Source organism: Neopsephotus bourkii, unplaced genomic scaffold (assembly GCF_033783945.1).
Source record: "Neopsephotus bourkii isolate Nb327-2 ecotype Australia unplaced genomic scaffold, CSIRO-AGI_Nbou_v1 NB_873, whole genome shotgun sequence".
Taxonomy (NCBI): Eukaryota; Metazoa; Chordata; class Aves; order Psittaciformes; family Psittacidae; genus Neopsephotus; species Neopsephotus bourkii.
In genome coordinates, this window is record NW_026901367.1 from 3410311 (window position 1) to 3427311 (window position 17001).

At 50.2% G+C, this 17001-nt stretch overlaps 1 protein-coding gene and 1 long non-coding RNA gene across 6 annotated transcripts in view; one reads left to right on the forward strand and one right to left on the reverse strand.

The window, feature by feature from the left end:
* The window catches only part of CFAP61 (cilia and flagella associated protein 61), a 107714-nt gene that overhangs the window by 4668 nt on the left and 86045 nt on the right, over positions 1–17001 (reverse strand). For all 5 annotated transcript variants that reach the window (XM_061356925.1, XM_061356926.1, XM_061356924.1 and 2 more), the window contains 2 exons: positions 16493–16584; positions 14024–14229 (listed from right to left, as the gene is read on the reverse strand). In XM_061356925.1, coding sequence (XP_061212909.1) covers positions 14024–14229; positions 16493–16584 — 298 coding nt within the window. The remainder of the gene's footprint in view (positions 1–14023; positions 14230–16492; positions 16585–17001) is intronic.
* Positions 15512–16486, forward strand: LOC133214189 (uncharacterized). Its single transcript, XR_009726029.1, has 3 exons — positions 15512–15611; positions 15710–15759; positions 16369–16486. It is a non-coding gene; the product is annotated as an uncharacterized LOC133214189 (long non-coding RNA).

Below are 17001 nucleotides of genomic sequence, written 5' to 3' on the forward strand. Positions count from 1 at the left end.
GGGGCTGTCCTGGGGCAGCATCTGCCACGTGTTCGCACACTGAGTCCTTCACAACCTCCCGGGTACCAGGTTAGATGCGCACAAGACAATGGGTGGTGTTGGCCATGGGTCCCAGCGTGGTCACTTCCCAGCGGGAATCTGCCGGCTGCAACAGGGGCCATGGGGAAGCATCTGGAACCAGAGGGGGAATGGTCTCCTCCCAAGGACAATCGGCCACATCCTTTTTGTTGCTAGGAAGCTGGGCTCGCTTTCCATTGACAAACAGCATTTAAAGTCTGTTCTGCATCATTTGTGATGTGCAGCCTACATGAGATGAAAGGGAAGGAGGAGGAAAATAGTCCTGTAGAAAAGACATGGGATCTCCCTTTTCAAGAGATACAGCATTAAATAGAACAGACAAAGTCAGCCTCTGCTACAAGCAAAACTGGAGTAAGCATGCATGTGGCCTTCCATCTGCAAGCTGTCTGTATTCCAGTGCCTAAGAGGCTGACAAGGCCTGTAGGGATGGGACAAGCAGGAATGGCTTTAACCTGACTGAACATGAAGGAAAGCAAGACATGAATAATTTCCACTTACACTACTAAAGATGGGCTTCTGAGGAGCACTCTTGCTTTTATGTATTCCATATTGGGTGCTTTTCTTGGAAAACCTCAGCAGAAATCCTCTCCCACAATGAAAGAAACTGGTGGCAACAGACTGGGCCGTGTCCAACACAGCAGAGATAGCACCCACCAGAAAACAGTTCTTGAAAGAGGTTTGATTCTCTCATTCCTTTTAATGCAAAAGTAAATCTCATTATTGCAGCCTGAAAAATAGTGGTTTTGGTTTGGGTCTGAGGACTGTAATATGTTTTTAATTGCTTCCATTCCTTTTGTAGCTGCTTCCATGAGCCTGATGACGTTGATCACCGGTGCTGCATGGCCAGGCCATGGGCACAGCCTGAACTGGGAACGCAGCTCCTGGAACTCGTGCAGCATTCCCTGCCTGCAGGTGAGCTTATGGAGCTGACCCCACGCGCCAGCACAGGGCCCAGGTAAGGGAACTGAAAGCACGGTCCTCGGCAGCACCCATCCCTTGGGAGGGTGCTTGGGAAAACCCCTCTGCAGGGAACTGGCTGTGAGGCTGCTGTGCCTGCCCGTGTGCTTCTGCTACCCAAAGTATGGAGACAACCACCAAACCGAACCCCACTCCTCGCAGCCCTGCTGTCCCCACGGCACCAACACACAGCCCCGGAGCAAACAGCCGTTCAGGAACTCCGAGCATCCATGCAGGGGTTTGGATCCACTGCAGCTCTTGTTAAAGGTCTCCAAACCCTCACAAACACAGATCTCTTGATCCCTGTTCATTGCTTCATGAGGCAGCCTCAAGTCACTGGTGACCCGCCCTGTGGCCCAGTGCACACAATGGGACTGCTCAAAGCTGGTTCCTCCACCGTCCAGCACTGCAGGCACATGCAGAGCACACACAGAGCACACACAGCTTTTTAGTGCACAACATGAGGCAGGGCCATTGATAGACTTAATCTCCTGTTAATCTGCGAGCAGCGCAGAGTCCCCTTTGTCCCTGCAGCCTCCCACCCTTGCCAGAACACGGTGAATTTTCAAGCTGGATGCCCATTGTCCCGGTTTGAATGTCTTTTTCCTTGAAGAAGAAATGTGATGCTGGAAGTGCCCATCTCCAGGCTGCATCCGCTCCCTCTGGAAGCGCCTCTGTCAGTGCTCAGACACGCAGACCCAGAACAAAGTCGTTCCTTCGCACATCTGGGGTCCTTAAACCCAAATGACTTTGGTGGTTTATGGAAGTAGTTTCCCACTGGTGCTTTGGGCCCGTGATGGAAAAGGCTCCCATGTGCTGGAGGGCTGTGCTGCAGGATGCCACGCTCCTCCTCGGTCTGCCACTGCCTCGGCAGTAAGAAGGAAGCTGCTGCTGTTCCCAAGCCCAGGAACCGAACCAGGATAAACACTGAAACTGAAGCAGCTGCTCAGGGGACGTGGGCTCAAGTGCAGTTATACCAGGAATGCCTATGAAGAGCAGGGAATTGTACCTCCCAGGAGTGGGGAGAGGGAAATACCACTTAGGGATGCAATGCAGTCAGCCACTCTCCCAGTCTGCAGATGAGCAAAAGCCATTTCTCCAGCACAAGTGCACGTAGGAGGAAATGTCCCATCTTGCCAGGAAAGGGGAAGAGGGATTGTTTTGAGGACAATACATAGATGTTTTTAAGAATCTTAATTGCAAAGGTATTGTGATTCCAGTAAAAGATGCAGAGCATTTTACATATACATGTAAAGGCTGTAATGTATTTACAGGTACATAGCAGCCTTCCAGTATCTGAAGGGGGCCTACGAGGATGCTAGACAGGGACTCTCCGTCAGGGACTGTAGCAACAGGACAAGGAGTGATGGGTTCAAACTGGAACAGGGGAAATTCAGGTTGGAGATAAGGCAGAAGCTCTTCCCTGTGAGGGTGCTGAGGCGCTGGCACAGGGTGCCCAGAGAAGCTGTGGCTGCCCCATCCCTGGCAGTGCTCAAGGCCAGGTTGGACACAGGGGCTTGGAGCAAGCTGCTCCAGTGGAAGGGGTCCCTGCCTGTGGCTGGGGTTGGAGCTGGAGGAGCCTTAAGGTCCCTTCAACACAAACCAGGCTGGGATTTTACGGTTTCCAGATATACCTCACATAGGAATCATAGAGTGTACATTTAAAGGCAATGTAAGTAAAGCCCCTGAGCATTTCCTGCTGTCATCTGAGCAGTCATTCTGAAAGGCAGCTTGTTCTCATAGGTAAAAAGCAAGATAATCTGTGCAAGGGCCACAGAGCACCACCTGAAGTGTTGCTCCCAAGGAATATGAAGTGTTCCCTGCTTTGCCATGTCAGAACTCACCTCCACTGCTGAACCAGCCGCACGTGCTGAGCTCAGCAGGGCTGAGCGCTCCCTGCTCCGGGGCTCTGCTCACTGCTGCTGGGCTCATCAGTCAGGACTCTGCTGCTGCTCTGGCCCAGGGCTTACTGAAATCAGTGCTCTTAAGGGCACTGAGCCTGTGGTTTACTGCACTGGGCAGATCCACACAGCAGTGAGGGTGTTCTCTGTGCTGCGGGCTGGTGCTTCCTTTGTACGCCTTGTAGCTCAGTCACAGAAGGGAAGCCTGTGCTTCCAACAGAGCTATGGCCAGACCTGCAGTGTGCTCTCTTTGGAAGATGGCTGGCTTGAAGCCTGGGGTTTACAAACCCCTGCGACAGTAAAAGGTGTGCTGTTACCTGGAGACACCATTGGGAAGCACGTCTGAGCAGTACTCTCTCCACACTGGGATGCTGCAGCCCTGTCCTATCCCGAGTGTCCATTTCGGCATTGGAATTTGGCAAAGTTTAGATACTTGATGAGAAATGAGCAGTTACTGCGTGGCTGATTCTCACTGAAGTGCTCTTTAAAATCTCTGAACTCTGTGCTCTTTAAAACTGACGTAAAAACATCACTCTAAGCTCTGTGTATAGGAAATAAGGGCTGCCCTGAAATGAGCTTCATTGCATTTTTTCACACAGCTCTATTTCAGTGCAATGCATTATGAAAAACCAATTTAAAGGAAATTAAGTGTGATGCACCAAATCAGCAAACAGGCTGTGTGCAGAGCTAGGAGTGCTTCAGTGCCTGCTTTATGGATCCCGAGGCCAGTCACTCGCAATGGTTTGCACCATTACCAATGTGAATCAGCAAGGATCTGCTGCAAGCGCGCGTGGCCGGCACAGCTGAGCAGCCTGCACTTGCTGATTGGGACGTGGGGTTTCTTAGTAACCCAGCTCTTCATTAGCAAGTTACCAGCTCCTTCAAACTGCAGTGCTGTAGAGAAATCTAATGCCACGGGAGGGTCCGGCCGTCTTTACTGCCTGGCTCTGGAAGCACAGCTCTGGCCGTGCACCTCGGGGCCAGCATCCGATTCTGGTAGCAAAAGAGCTACCGGATCTCCCTTCCCGTGCTCCTCTTCCCTCATCCTGCCTGTCTCCTCATGAAACGCACAGATTTCCCTCTAATGAGGCCACAAAGTGCACTGAGCAGCACCAGCCCCTCAGCCACACTCGTACCTGCTGCATTTCCCTTCTGCTTCCTTTCATCCCTGCAGAAAAGGAGTCTCACCGCCTGTACAATGAACAAAAGCCTTAGGTGGAGTCCCTAAGTGATCACAGCGTGTTAATGGGGTGGGAGCTGGCACATTCCAGACAGCAGGCATCCTAGTGTTTCTCTTAATGAACAATCCCTCTCCATTTCTGAACGGCTGGCTTAACAACAGCTTTTCTATGCAGCATTCATGTTTAAATGCGACACGCATTTCATGTTTAAATAACCTCTGATTATCCAGGCTGCAAGTAATAAATTTGTATCGTTACCTTCGCCTTTTAAAAGCACTTAAACCATCAAATATTCTTCTTTTTCTTATTTGTTCTATTGTGAGATGTTCAATTAGAGTTGTGCCAATAAACAATCCCGTGTGGTGCTTCTGCTTAAACTCTCATTAAATGACACTGCTTAATAAATCACTCTCAGCCTGATGTAACAGAGCTATAATGTGTGAACTGAACTCAAAGGAAAGATGTAAATGGTTAATTTAATATAAGTAGATGTTGTTCATACCACTCAGAATGCTCAGCTTGTACAGCTCAGATGAGAAATGTAATGGGAGCACAAGTGACACACTCCAGCTGCATGCCTGGCAGCCTTGTGTCCTGTCATGTACTGGTACCTGTTGCTGGTGAAACTGCACCACTCTCCATAGAGCATCCCTCATTTCCCTGGGTGCTGAGCCTCTGCACAGGCTGCAGAAACATACAATCATAGAACAGTTAGGGTCGGAAAGGACCTTAAGATCATCCAGTTCCAACCCCCTGCCATGGGCAGGGACACCTCACACTAAAGCATGGCACCCAAGGCTCTGTCCAGCCTGGCCTTGAACACCGCCAGGGATGGAGCATCTTCTAACAGACCTACGCATGCCCAAGTTACTCATCCCCTTCTAATGTGCGCATCGAGTCCCATCTGCTATTCCAGCACTGGGAAGGAAATTCCTTCCCCACAGTTCAGCAGAATCCCCTGTCCCACGCACAGGCATTGCCAGAGCCACCCCCTCACCTCCCCCTTGCCAAAGAGCCTCTGGCCAATGTCTGCCAAAGGGGCTTCTCCCTGCGGCCCTGCCCCTCATCACCAGTCCCCAGAGTGACCTTTGCAGCACAGTGGACACAGAAACCCCAGCTCTGGAGAGCTCCATCGCTCGCAGTGGAGATGGGGCGCCTGGAGCACACCCACATCCTGCTGCACGTGGCTCTGCTATTGGGTGCCAGCCATCTGCTCCTCGTGGTGCTACCTGAGAGCATGCGGGGCAGGGCCTGGTCCCTGGGTCAGGCGAGGGCTTCAAGTTATTAAAACCCTGAGCTCAGCTCGAACCCGTGTGCCCATGAGGCTTCTCCTCCTCCCCAGTGCCGCTGCCCATCATAAATACGCTCTAAGGAGAGCACTTGGCACCCTGCGTTATGTGCTGCTCAGAACTCCCTGACTGCTGTCAGCATGCTCCATAAACTGGTAGGTGCCAGGGGTGCTCAGCACAGAGCATCCACTGACTTCAGTGCACTCGAGAGGAAACCTGGGGACTAGGTACGAGAAGAAACTTGCAGAGGGGACGGCTGAGCAGCACATTCCAGACCCCGATGATGGCAGAGGATGATGCCCCTGGCAGGACACTAACTGCAGCCCAAACTGTGCCATTCCTGCAGGGACACTGCCTCTGCTGTCAGACAACAGTGCTACCTACCCCTCTGCCTCGTCCTCAGTGTTTGCCACACCAATGTGATGCAACCAGCATCTTCTGAGGGTCAGGACTGGAAACAAGCCCATTAATACAGCATTACAAATCCCAAGTGAAGCACCACTCACACCTAAGTTGATAAATAGACTACTTGAGTATTTTAGAAACTAGCAGGTCAGTTTTCTACATGTTACATTAGTAGATTTGGCTTTCATTAATGCCAAATGAAGCCTACAGGGAGCACTTCTACCTTAAAGGTATGATGCCAGTGAGCATCCGTTTGGTTGCCAGATATCAGAAGACCCCCCTAATAATCCAGTTTGTACTTCAGATGCAGCAGAGGGAGATTCCACTGCTCTGTGGACACGTCCCATAACTTGGCAACTGCCTTCCCCTTGGGGGAGCACACGGGGTGTAACTGCCTGGGGACACTCCTCTGTGAAGCACTATGGAGCACACGGGGTGTAACTGGCTGGGGACACTCCTCAGTGAAGCACTATGGAGCACACGGGGTGTAACTGCCTGGGGACACTCCTCTGTCAAGCACTATGGAGCACACGGGGTGTAACTGGCTGGGGACACTCCTCCTCAGTGAAGCACTATGGAGCACACGGGGTGTAACTGGCTGTGGAGCACTGCGGGACACAAGCTTCCTTCCTCCTCCAAGAGAAGTCTTCCCTGTCAGAAGAAGCCTCACTCTCGGGTGCTCAAATTCCAGTTGAGTCTTTTTTAGATGCAAACTTATGGGAAATGAATAAAAATTGCAGAAAGTTCTTCCAAACTGGGTTCCAAACCTAGGGAGTACTGCAGTTAAATCTCCAGCTGACCTGAAAGCTTTAGGATGCCCAGCTTTAGGATACTGTGTCTCTGGTTCCTGTGGTTTTGGCTGCACTGACACAGGACAACTGCAGCATGCGATGGCTGCAGGCCTGGATGGAGCAAGGACACCGACGGTGGTGGCACAAGGCATGGATGGAAGGGTGCCCATTGCTGATTGCAATGGTGTCTTTCTCCTGCAGCACAATGGCAAGTGAGGATGAGGCTTTCCCTGGTCAGTAAACACTGCCTGTGGTCCTCAGACCTCATTCCCCGCAGACCTTGGCATCCCATAACCCAGTCAGAGGGATGGAGTGCATCCCACCGTGGTGCAGTCAGAGGCAGCTGACTGCATGTGGTCATCTCCTGGCTTACCAGCCCGCTTCCTCAGCTGTTGTTCGCATGGGTGGCAACAGGAACATTGGGTCTTGAATTCCTGTTCCTCTAAGGGATGAAGTGAGCCCACAGTGAGCTCGGAGGCTGCTCTGAACGAAGCTGCAACACCCAGCACCTGTGAGAACAGGCCCAAATGTGGCTGCAGAAGCTTAACAACAGGCAATCACTTCTGACAAAGACTAATATGTGCTGTTATCACATTAATACCTCTGTCACTGGCATCACAGCCAGGTGTTCTGAGCGCTTATTCTAACTGTGCAGCTGTAGAGCTGCTCCAAGGCCTCCTTTAGAAATGCCCACAGTACCTGTCTGCTAAAGGAGGAAGGAAAAGAAGCTCCCAAACTCTTCAGTTCCATTAGATGCAGTGCTGCTGCTTTAACCAGAGAGCTCAAAGCATTGTCTCCCTGGAAAACAAGTTTCAGTCAAAAGCCTCTGAGGCTTTCAGTGAGCTGTGCAAATACTGTTAATGTAGAGGAGGAGCATGCGAGCCACTAAAAGCTCACACCTCGTGCATCATGCAGCCAGGTGGCTGTGGCAATACAGAACAATGATGCTCTGGTGGGTTTTTAGATACTGTGTGATAGGTTGGTAAATTGATGAACTTAAAGGGCAGCAGTCTGAATACTCATAACCAGCGGTGATGTGCTGGGGGCATCAGACTTGGTCTTGCAGCCCTGGGGGCTGAGGGGCTTCCTCCGCTGCCTGCTCCCCCCACAAACACACCTGTAGGAAGAGAGGGGCAGGGGATGTGGGTCCAATCTTCCACTTGGTTGTGGGTCAAGTCCTGCAGGTTTGAATCCCTCTGAACTCCCACTGAAGGCAGTGGAAGGTGTCTCGCACAAGAGGAAATGTTATTTCTGTCATCATTACCACCAGGCGCTCCGGCGGAAGGCGTTAGTTACTTGTTGGGCTGCCTGGACCTGGAGCCTGTTGTTAATGCTAATTTGAAGCTGGCACTGGCACATTATGGTCAGGAAATGGGGCTCCGTGGGGTTAACGTCCAGCTCCAAGACCCCATGCAAATGAGGGAGGAAAGGCCTCTCGTTAGTCAGGAGGTAATTTGCATGTTCCACAGGAATAAATGAGCTCCCGGGTGGCAGCTCTGGGAATGAGGAGCCACGCTGGGAAACCTGAACACAGCAAAGATCAGACCTGCACTTCCCATCCGCATAGGAGCCCACTGGACACAGGCCTGGGGGGGGGGGGGTGGTGGTTTACAAGCTTACCCAGCGATCCACAGCATTCCCACTGCCTACCTTCGCACTCAGGGCACTCCACATCTCGCTAGAAGGCACTGCCAGTGGGTGCAAGAGGAACGTGCACTGGTTTAGAAGCTAAAAGGAGTTTTTCCAAAGTCAAAAGGGAGAAATTTGGTCCTACCATCAGCTTTGCATTCACACAGTCATGGGAGATCATTACAGCCCATGTGAACACCACCCTAAACAGTTCTGCTTCTCTATCACACCTCTGCACAAAGAAATCAACTAATGCATTCTTGTTTTCCTTGCAAAAAGATGACCAGACTCCACTTTTTGTCTACATCAAAGCCTCAAGACAGTCTCCATCCCACAAGAGATGCTAAAACACAATTACATGGTTTTCTAATAGACAGCCTTCTCGTGGCCAGGTTTTAACACTGTATTTTTGTATGTTGGACATACACGTATATAACTTGTATATAACAGTGCACTATGTGGATGTGTATGCACTGTATATATGATACAGTATGATGAGACTGTGCTATATTGCCAGCCTTCTTCCACTACCCTACCTCCTCCTGAAAGAAGCAATTTGCTGCGCTGGTCTCTCTGTGCCACAGCTGCTGCATGGGGATGATGGGCAGTTCGCTTCCTCCCCTTTCTCTTCCCTCTCTCACTGGTCCTCTCCCCCTGCCTAGGCTGCCTGCAAAGAGCAGTCCTTCACTGCAGAGGGCTGTTGGGCCTCTTGCCTGTTGAACCACCTGGAGAACCTATCCTCCTTATAGTACAGGCATTTTTAACAGGCGTACCAGGACCGATGTGAACGGGAACACACGTGTGTGTGTGTGTGTGTGTGTGCATGCGTGTACAAGCACTGGCAGAAACAAGCAAACACGGATTAAAGTGAATGTTAATTGCTGCAGAGCAGCAGCTGTGATTTCATTCAAATGACCAAAGAGCAAGAAGAGACGGACCAAACTGATGTAAAAATAAGGTATAAAGAAGATGAAAAGCAGGGCTGGAGGCAATAAAATAACCGGATAAGAAAACCCTGGCAACTGTAATTCAGGAATTTTGCCACGGGCTAATGAGAGGTGAGAGAAAATAATGAGGCAAAAGATCCCAAACAACATCCACATCTAAAGGCTGTAAAAGACAGGTCCAAAATTAGCCCAGCAGCGCTAATTAAGAGGAGCTCAGGAGATGCGGGGGCACTGATGAGGGTGTCCCTGTGTGGCCCCCGGGGGTCCTGGCCAGGCCATGCAGACGTGCAGGACCCTGACCAGGTGCCCCGAGCCCAGGGAGCAGCTCACACGAGCTGAGCCGAGCCGAGCCGTGTTGCAGGAGCTGAGGGCAGAGCTGCACCTCTGGGTCTCTCTCTGCTGACTGCCCTGCCTCCTCCTGCTCACAGATCAGCACCGGGATCTTCCTCTCCACTGAGGCCTCTCAAGTCTCTGCGGGGTTTTGAACTCGACCTGTCCTGTAACCCGCTTGTGCAGTGCATGGGGATCCCATCACGATGGTGGGAGCAAGGGGGCCAATGCATTCTGAGTTTCTCTCCCGAAGAGACAACCTGTCCATTCAGAAGTCAATGTCTCAGCTCTTCCAGACCTGCGGGTGCAGCTGGGAAGGGTGCAGACAAGTGGAGCTGCTCGAGGTCCTTGGCTGGGCTACACAGCCAGCAGTGGGAAAGGGAACCAAGGCTGGTTTCGTCGATGGCAGGCAAATCCTGGTACCTGTGCTGAAGGCAGAGGTCCCAAAGCACGATGACTTATTCCTCCAGATGCTGATGCTGGTGTGAAACAGAACAGCACACAGCACACAGAACAGCTGGCACTGTGAGCACATCTGGGCAAAGAGCAGCGCTCAGCATCTGGCAGCATTTGTGGCTGATAGGAAAGCCTGGGTCACAGTTGTGTTTGCATGTTGTCACACCATGGAAAAGGCTGATGATACCTCACCACAGCCTGAATACTGAGTTTCTTCCAGTGCTCAGGATGCATTAGCTGATCAGCATCAGCTGTGGCAAGGCAGGAAAATGATCTGTTGTCTTAGCCTGTATCTCATGCAGTTGTGTCATCCTCCCTCAGTTTCTGCTTCACACTTATTGACAATATACTGTTTATGTGAACTTGACATTTGCTGTGTGCCGCTCGTCTCTTGTAAAACAGACCCAACATTGTCTAGAAATCCAGATCAATCCCTCTAGCAGCAGTAATTCACAAGCTCCACACTCAGAAGAGGCATAAAAATGTCTCCTGAAGTGAAATTTATAAAGAGACATTTTTGTCCAAGAAACTCTTAAACCTCATAGTTGAGGTCTGGGCTTATCACAGAGCCCCAGACTGGTTTGGGTTAGAAGGGACCTCAAAGCTCCTCCAGCTCCAACCCCTGCCACAGGCAGGGACCCCTTCCACTGGAGCAGCTTGCTCCAAGCCCCTGTGTCCAACCTGGCCTTGAGCACTGCCAGGGATGGGGCAGCCACAGCTTCTCTGGGCACCCTGTGCCAGCGCCTCAGCACCCTCACAGGGAAGAGCTTCTGCCTAAGAGCTCAGCTCAGTCTCTCCTCTTTCATTTTATCCTTTCAGTACAAGACGGAAGAAGAAAGAATGAGCAGAGAGCACAGGACTGCCCAACACACCACAGGCATTGTGAGAACAGCACGTCCAGTCCCACTGAAGCCCCAAGTCATAGAATCACAGAATAGTTAGGGTTGGAAAGGACCTTAAGATCATCAAGTTCCAACCCCCCTGCCATGGGCAGGGACACCTCGCTCTAAACCATATCACCCAAGGCCTCGTCCAACCTGGCCTTGAACACTGCCAGGGATGGAGCATTCACAACCTCCCTGGGCAACCCATTCCAGTGCCTCAGCACCCTAACAGGAAAGAATTTCCTCCTTATATCCAATCTAAACTTCCCCTGTTTCAGTTTGAACCCATCACCCCTTGTCCTATCACTACAGTCCCTAATGAAGAGCCCCTCCCCAGCATCCCTATAGCCCCCGTTCAGATACTGGAAGGCTGCTCTGAGGTCTCCATGCAGCCTTCTCTTCTCCAGGCTGAACAGCCCCAACTTTCTCAGCCTGTCTCCATACAGGAGGTGCTCCAGTCCCTGATCATCCTCGTGGCCTCCTCTGGACTTGTTCCAACAGTTCCATGTCCTTTTTATGTTGAGGACACCAGAAGTGCACACAATGCTCCAAGTGAGGTCTCACAAGAGCAGAGGGGCAGGATCACCTCCTTCGCCCTGCTGGTCACTCCTTTTGATGCAGCCCAGGATACGGTTGCTTTCTGGGCTCAAGCGCACACTGCAGCCGGCTCATGTTCATTTTCTCATCAACCAGCACCCTCAAGTCCTTCTCCTTGGGCTGCTCTGAATCTCTTCTCTGCCCAGCCTGTAGCTGTGCCTGGGATTGCCCTGACCCAAGTGTAGGACCTTGCACTCGACATGGTTAAACTCCATGAGGTTGGCATCAGCCCACCTCACAAGTGTGTCAAGGTCCCTCTGGATGGCATTCCTTCCCTCCAGCGCATCAACCCAACCACACAGCTTGGTGTCATCGGCAAACTTGCTGAGGGCGCACTCAATCCCACTGTCCATGGCAGCGATGAAGATGTTGAACAAGACCGGTCCCAACCCCGATCCCTGAGGGACACCACTCATTACAGGTCTCCAGCTGGACACTGAGCCATTGACCACAACTCTTTGTGTGCAGCCATCCAGCCAGTTCTTTATCCACCGAGTGGTCCATCCATCAAACTGATGTCTCTCCAATGTAGAGACAAGGATGTCGTGTGGGACAGTGTAGAACGCTTTGCACAAATCCAGGTAGATGACATCAACTGCTCTACCCCTCTCCATCAGTTCCACAGCCCCATCATAAAAGGCCACCAAATTGGTCAGGCAGGATTTCCCCTTAGTGAAGCCATGCTGGCTGTCACCAAGCACCTTGTTGTTTTTCACGTGCCTTAGCATGCCTTCCAGGAGAATCTGCTCCAAGATGTTGCCAGGCACAGAGGTGAGACTGACTGGTCTGTAATTCCTCAGTCATCCATTTCCCCTTCTTGAAAATGGGGGTTATATTTCCCTTTTTCCAGTCATTGGGAACTTCACCCCACTGCCATGATTTGTCAGATATGATGGACAAGTTCTTCCCAGGGAGCTCACCCTTAGGGATGCAGCTGACACCACACTCCCAAAACATGGCTCAGAAAGCATCCCTCTGCTGTTAACTGAGGGGCTTGGCCGGGTGCCCCCTCCTCTGCCTCCAGCAGATACTCACACTTCCCTGTCTGAGCAGTGCACAGCTCCTCACCCGTGCTCTCTGGAGCTCTGTGACACTGGACCAGTGGAAGGGCAGAAGCCAGAGGAGGAGGTACAGAAGCCAGAGGAGGAGGTGCAGAAGCCAGAGGAGGAGGTACAGAAGCCAAACGCTCTTCAGCCCCTGTCTCAAGAGATCAGGTGCTTCATTCCACAGAGTTTTTGAACCAGCAGATCATTGTTACGATGCAGTTTCTTTTGCAGCACAGCACATCCTGTACAGCAAACTTGTCCAAACTGTTACCTAAATAACAGTGTCTAATATGGAAATTCTGCTACCATTTATGTCTTTCTTCACACCAGTTACAAATACAACGAATCAGAGCTGGAAACTTTTAGGACACCACTATCAGCTCTGCATCATGACAAAAATCCATTTGCTTCTATGCTTGGCTTTCTGTCTGTGAACCAGCCTAGGTTGTGTGGTGCTTCACTTCTCCATCTGTGACAACGCAGGTTCCCAATCCACCACTTGTGCGGGATGTTTTAGAAGGAAAATCAAAATAGGATGTATCAGCAAATTCTTCTTTACCTCCTGTTTCAGTTACGTGCCTCAAGGCATTCTGTGAATCTGTCTATGAATGAAACTCAAGGCAGGGTTGGGGTTTTATGTTTGTTTTAACCAAGCTTGACTTCCAAAGCACTTGTTTGCACTGAGGCAAAAGGAACAAACCAAGTCTGAGTTTTTAGGCCAGGTCATTGTTTTAAGCTATGAGATTCTGGAGAAGCAGCAGCAGATTAAAGATGTGCTAGATTGTGTTTCCCAGATAGGCCTCTCTGTAATAACCTCCTTAATCAAGTTTGCATTTCCGAAGGCAATGAAGAATCATCTCAGAGGAGGTGGCACATGAATCATGTTAGAAACAGCTCTTCAGTGCCTCCCACCTCCTGCAGACCTGCCTTGGGACACGGAGCCCCCTGACTGCTGCGCTGCTGTGGGCACAGCGGGCAGAGGGAAGCTCCTTGGAACAGTGCAGGACCTGTGCCATGGTGGGAGGAGTCCTGCAAGGTGAATGGGAACCTCCACTAAACAGAGTCCTGACAGCCTCCAGCTGTAGAATTCACTTAAATACCTCGCTTACATACAGAGCACTGTCTAGAGGATAAACTTCATGGCTGGCTCTATCACCAGATGCTCGGGCACGTTGTGAGTGTGACTGTCATCATGAGTGATTTAAAATCTAATTCAGAAATTTGATTCAAAGTGATAAAAATACCCCCTTTTAAAAGTGACTTCTGACAAAAGTTATCAAGATGCTGAGATGCTCTTTCAGAGGAGGGTGGTTGAGAAACCACTGCTCCTTCCCTCAGCAGATCTCAGTCACACAGCACTGTGCAGGAAGGCTCCAGGGCTTGCACTGCCACTGAGAATTTTGCCAAATAGTAGAAAATACTCTTATAAACCTATTTTTTGCTCTAAGAGAAAACAGGCAGAAGCCATAATAAACTAAGCATACAGTTCTGCCAGAATGTGGATGTACTGGACAATGCTGGGTTTCTCTCACCTGTACAGGTCTGTAATCTGCCCTTGGTTCCAACGATAGCAGAGGTCATTGAGAAGACGCTCATGCTGGCCATACAAGCAGATGTAGTTGGAGGCAGGAAAGGGTTCCTTTGAAAAGCAGGTGATGCCATCGACCATGCTGTATTTGTTGATATGCATCCTGAAGTAATTCCCTTCTCTTGCCTCTCCGGTGATGATCTCCATCCCCTGGAACAGAACACACAAGGGAAGCTGTGGAGGTGGAATGAACCCCAGCCTGGGCACACGCAGAGGACAGGGCTCCCCAGCTGTTATTTACCACTTCTGAAAACCCACAGCCCTTTTTCTGCACCACAACACCCACTCCTGGTAACATGCGTTATACAGCAAGATGCTTTGCTATGGCTTGGGTGCAAACACTTCCTGTGTGGATTAGACCTTGGTAACTGCACACAAACTGCAGCGTACGGGCAGGCGGGCTGTGCTGCCAGCCCCCAGTGCCATCCAGACACCATGGGGTGCACTGGCACTTGGGACACAGGAGCCATGGGGACCTGTGACCTCCTGGCGCAGCAGCTGGGGTCCCCAGACAGCAGGAGGTGCCTGTTTCAGCAACTGAGTTGACCTTTATTCATGCCACTTTATTATGCATTACTGCTGACGTGTGTGGTGTAGTCTACTATAGGGTACCACCTGATGCATGAAGAACACAGGGGTGTACCTGTACTCCCTCTCCAGATTTATAACTATGCATGTGTTTTCATATATGTACATACAAACGGTGTATGTCCTGAGTCCAAATTCATGGCACATCATAGAAACTATGCTATTGCAGGCAGAGGGTTGGCACAATCCCATTAACCAGCTCCAAGCAGACTTCAACATTACAACTCAACGGCTTATCACAGACCAGTTAAGCATCCTGGCTTTGTGTACAGGTTTTCCATAGTCAGAGGTGTGACCTCCAACAAAGGAAGAAGTACAGGCAGGTTCCTGGTCAGCTCTAAAGCAAACTTCTATGTTTTCTAAATGGCACTGTGCTCTAGATGCTTGCCCACAGCTGAAGGAGGCTGCGCTTGATCTCTTGGGATGTTTCCACCTTTCAAATGGTGAATTATTACTGCCTTTAAAAAACACACATGCGTATGGGCACGTGTGTGTGTATCTATACATACACACACACATACACACACATGTATATTGGTTTAGAATTGCTCACCACGGCTCCCTCCTGCTAATTTGAGTAAGGGCTGCCACCAACTCTCCTATCAATAAAAGACTAATAATGGGGGGTGTTGAGGCTCAAACTGTAATATTTGGGTTCAGCTGCTGAAATCAATCACTTAAAAGACACAAATGTAAAGATTTGCTTCAGACCTCACATTGCAGTGGATGATCAAATAGCTTGAAGCTATTTTTTAAGCTGTACTCATGTTCCAGTTTCATCCGTTTCTGAGACCTGTTGCTAGGCTACAGTCCCCTTTGTTACTTCCACATCTCTCTGCTAATACATCTCACTGCCTTCGCTTACTCCTTCCTCAGGGAATTCTTCCAGGATTTACTTGAAGTTCCTGGAGTGGCTGTGGAGGCGTTCACCTTTCAGAGAGCAGGTAAGCAACGCTGCAGCAGAACAATTCTCACCATGTTCTAGCAACCTGGAGTGATAAAGACAGTTTTCCCCTCCCTGATAGTCCTTTGAGCTTCCCAGTACACGCTGCTTTGGCCAGCTCATCTGGGTCTGCAAAGCTGGGGAACAAGGTGAGCCAGGCTTCGATTCCTGCCCCCAGAGCATGGATTCCTTTTTAAACAAAATCACTTCTTTCCATGGACCATTTCTGCTTGAGTTCTAGAATCAACACTGAAGTAGTCTTTTAAAAGCCACTCTTTATATGAACTACAAGAATGGGCTTGATGCAGAAACCCCTGAGGAAAAAGGTATGATCTGCATGAACAGAGGCTTGTCGAGGTGAGCGGTCCTCCCTAGCTTTAGAAGACATGAATCTTGTCCTGCCCTTGTTTCACAAGTCAGGTTCTCCTGTAGAAGTGTCTCTTCACTGGTGCCATGGGACAATCTCCTGTGCAGCCCAGCTGTGTGAACTGCTTCCCCACCATGAGACAGCTCTCACGGCTGCAGCACCAGCTGCTTTCTGCCACTGAAGTACAGAGCACCCCTTCCAGAACACATCCTTTCCCTACTGCTCTACAAACCAGCCCCATTTCACTGAGAGACCACATAGGTTTGTCATCTCTATGACTACATGCATGCATCGCTAGCCCCTTACTGCAGGGAGGAAAGAGGTTAAGCACTAAGGCTGAAAGGGTATTTTAGTGAATCTCAGCTGATCCTGTCCTATGTCCACTCTACAGAGACCATGCTTACTGAAGGTGTTTCAAGGTGTGTGGGGCCTGTGCAGGTACCTGTGCCACCCTAAATAAGGACATCTTCCCAAATGGAGGACAGAACAAAGGAAAGTTCAGTACTGCAACTTACATGGTCACACAGGGCAAGTTCCAAGTCCAGGCGGATGGGGATCCCTGGTTTGGCAATATGCAAGTAGTGATAGCCTCCAGGAAGAACACCCCCTGCCAGGAGGGAAATAGGAGATTAATTAAATCACAAGCAAAGAACAAAATAAAGTGTTTGTTTGCTCTCCATCATCTCTTTTTGTTTGTCTCTTTACTAAATGACTCTAAAAATAGAACCAGGAACTTATTTTGTTTTGGTGGAATTTGTGTTATACATTCCTGGGTGCTCTTACACATACTGGTGCAGCAGCCACACACTGGAAAGTTCTGATTGTAGTTTTATTGATCTTGAACTTGGAATGAAGAGACTGGCTTTCACTGGAAACACTCCATGTTCACTGCAATGTAAGTGAAAGCACAGCTTGGCTCGTTAGGAGCAAAACTACTACAGCAGTGTAAGCTCTTACTGCAACTCACCTCTCTCCACTGACTAGATACGGAACACTGAGAGCTTCACTGCCATGAGATGACAGC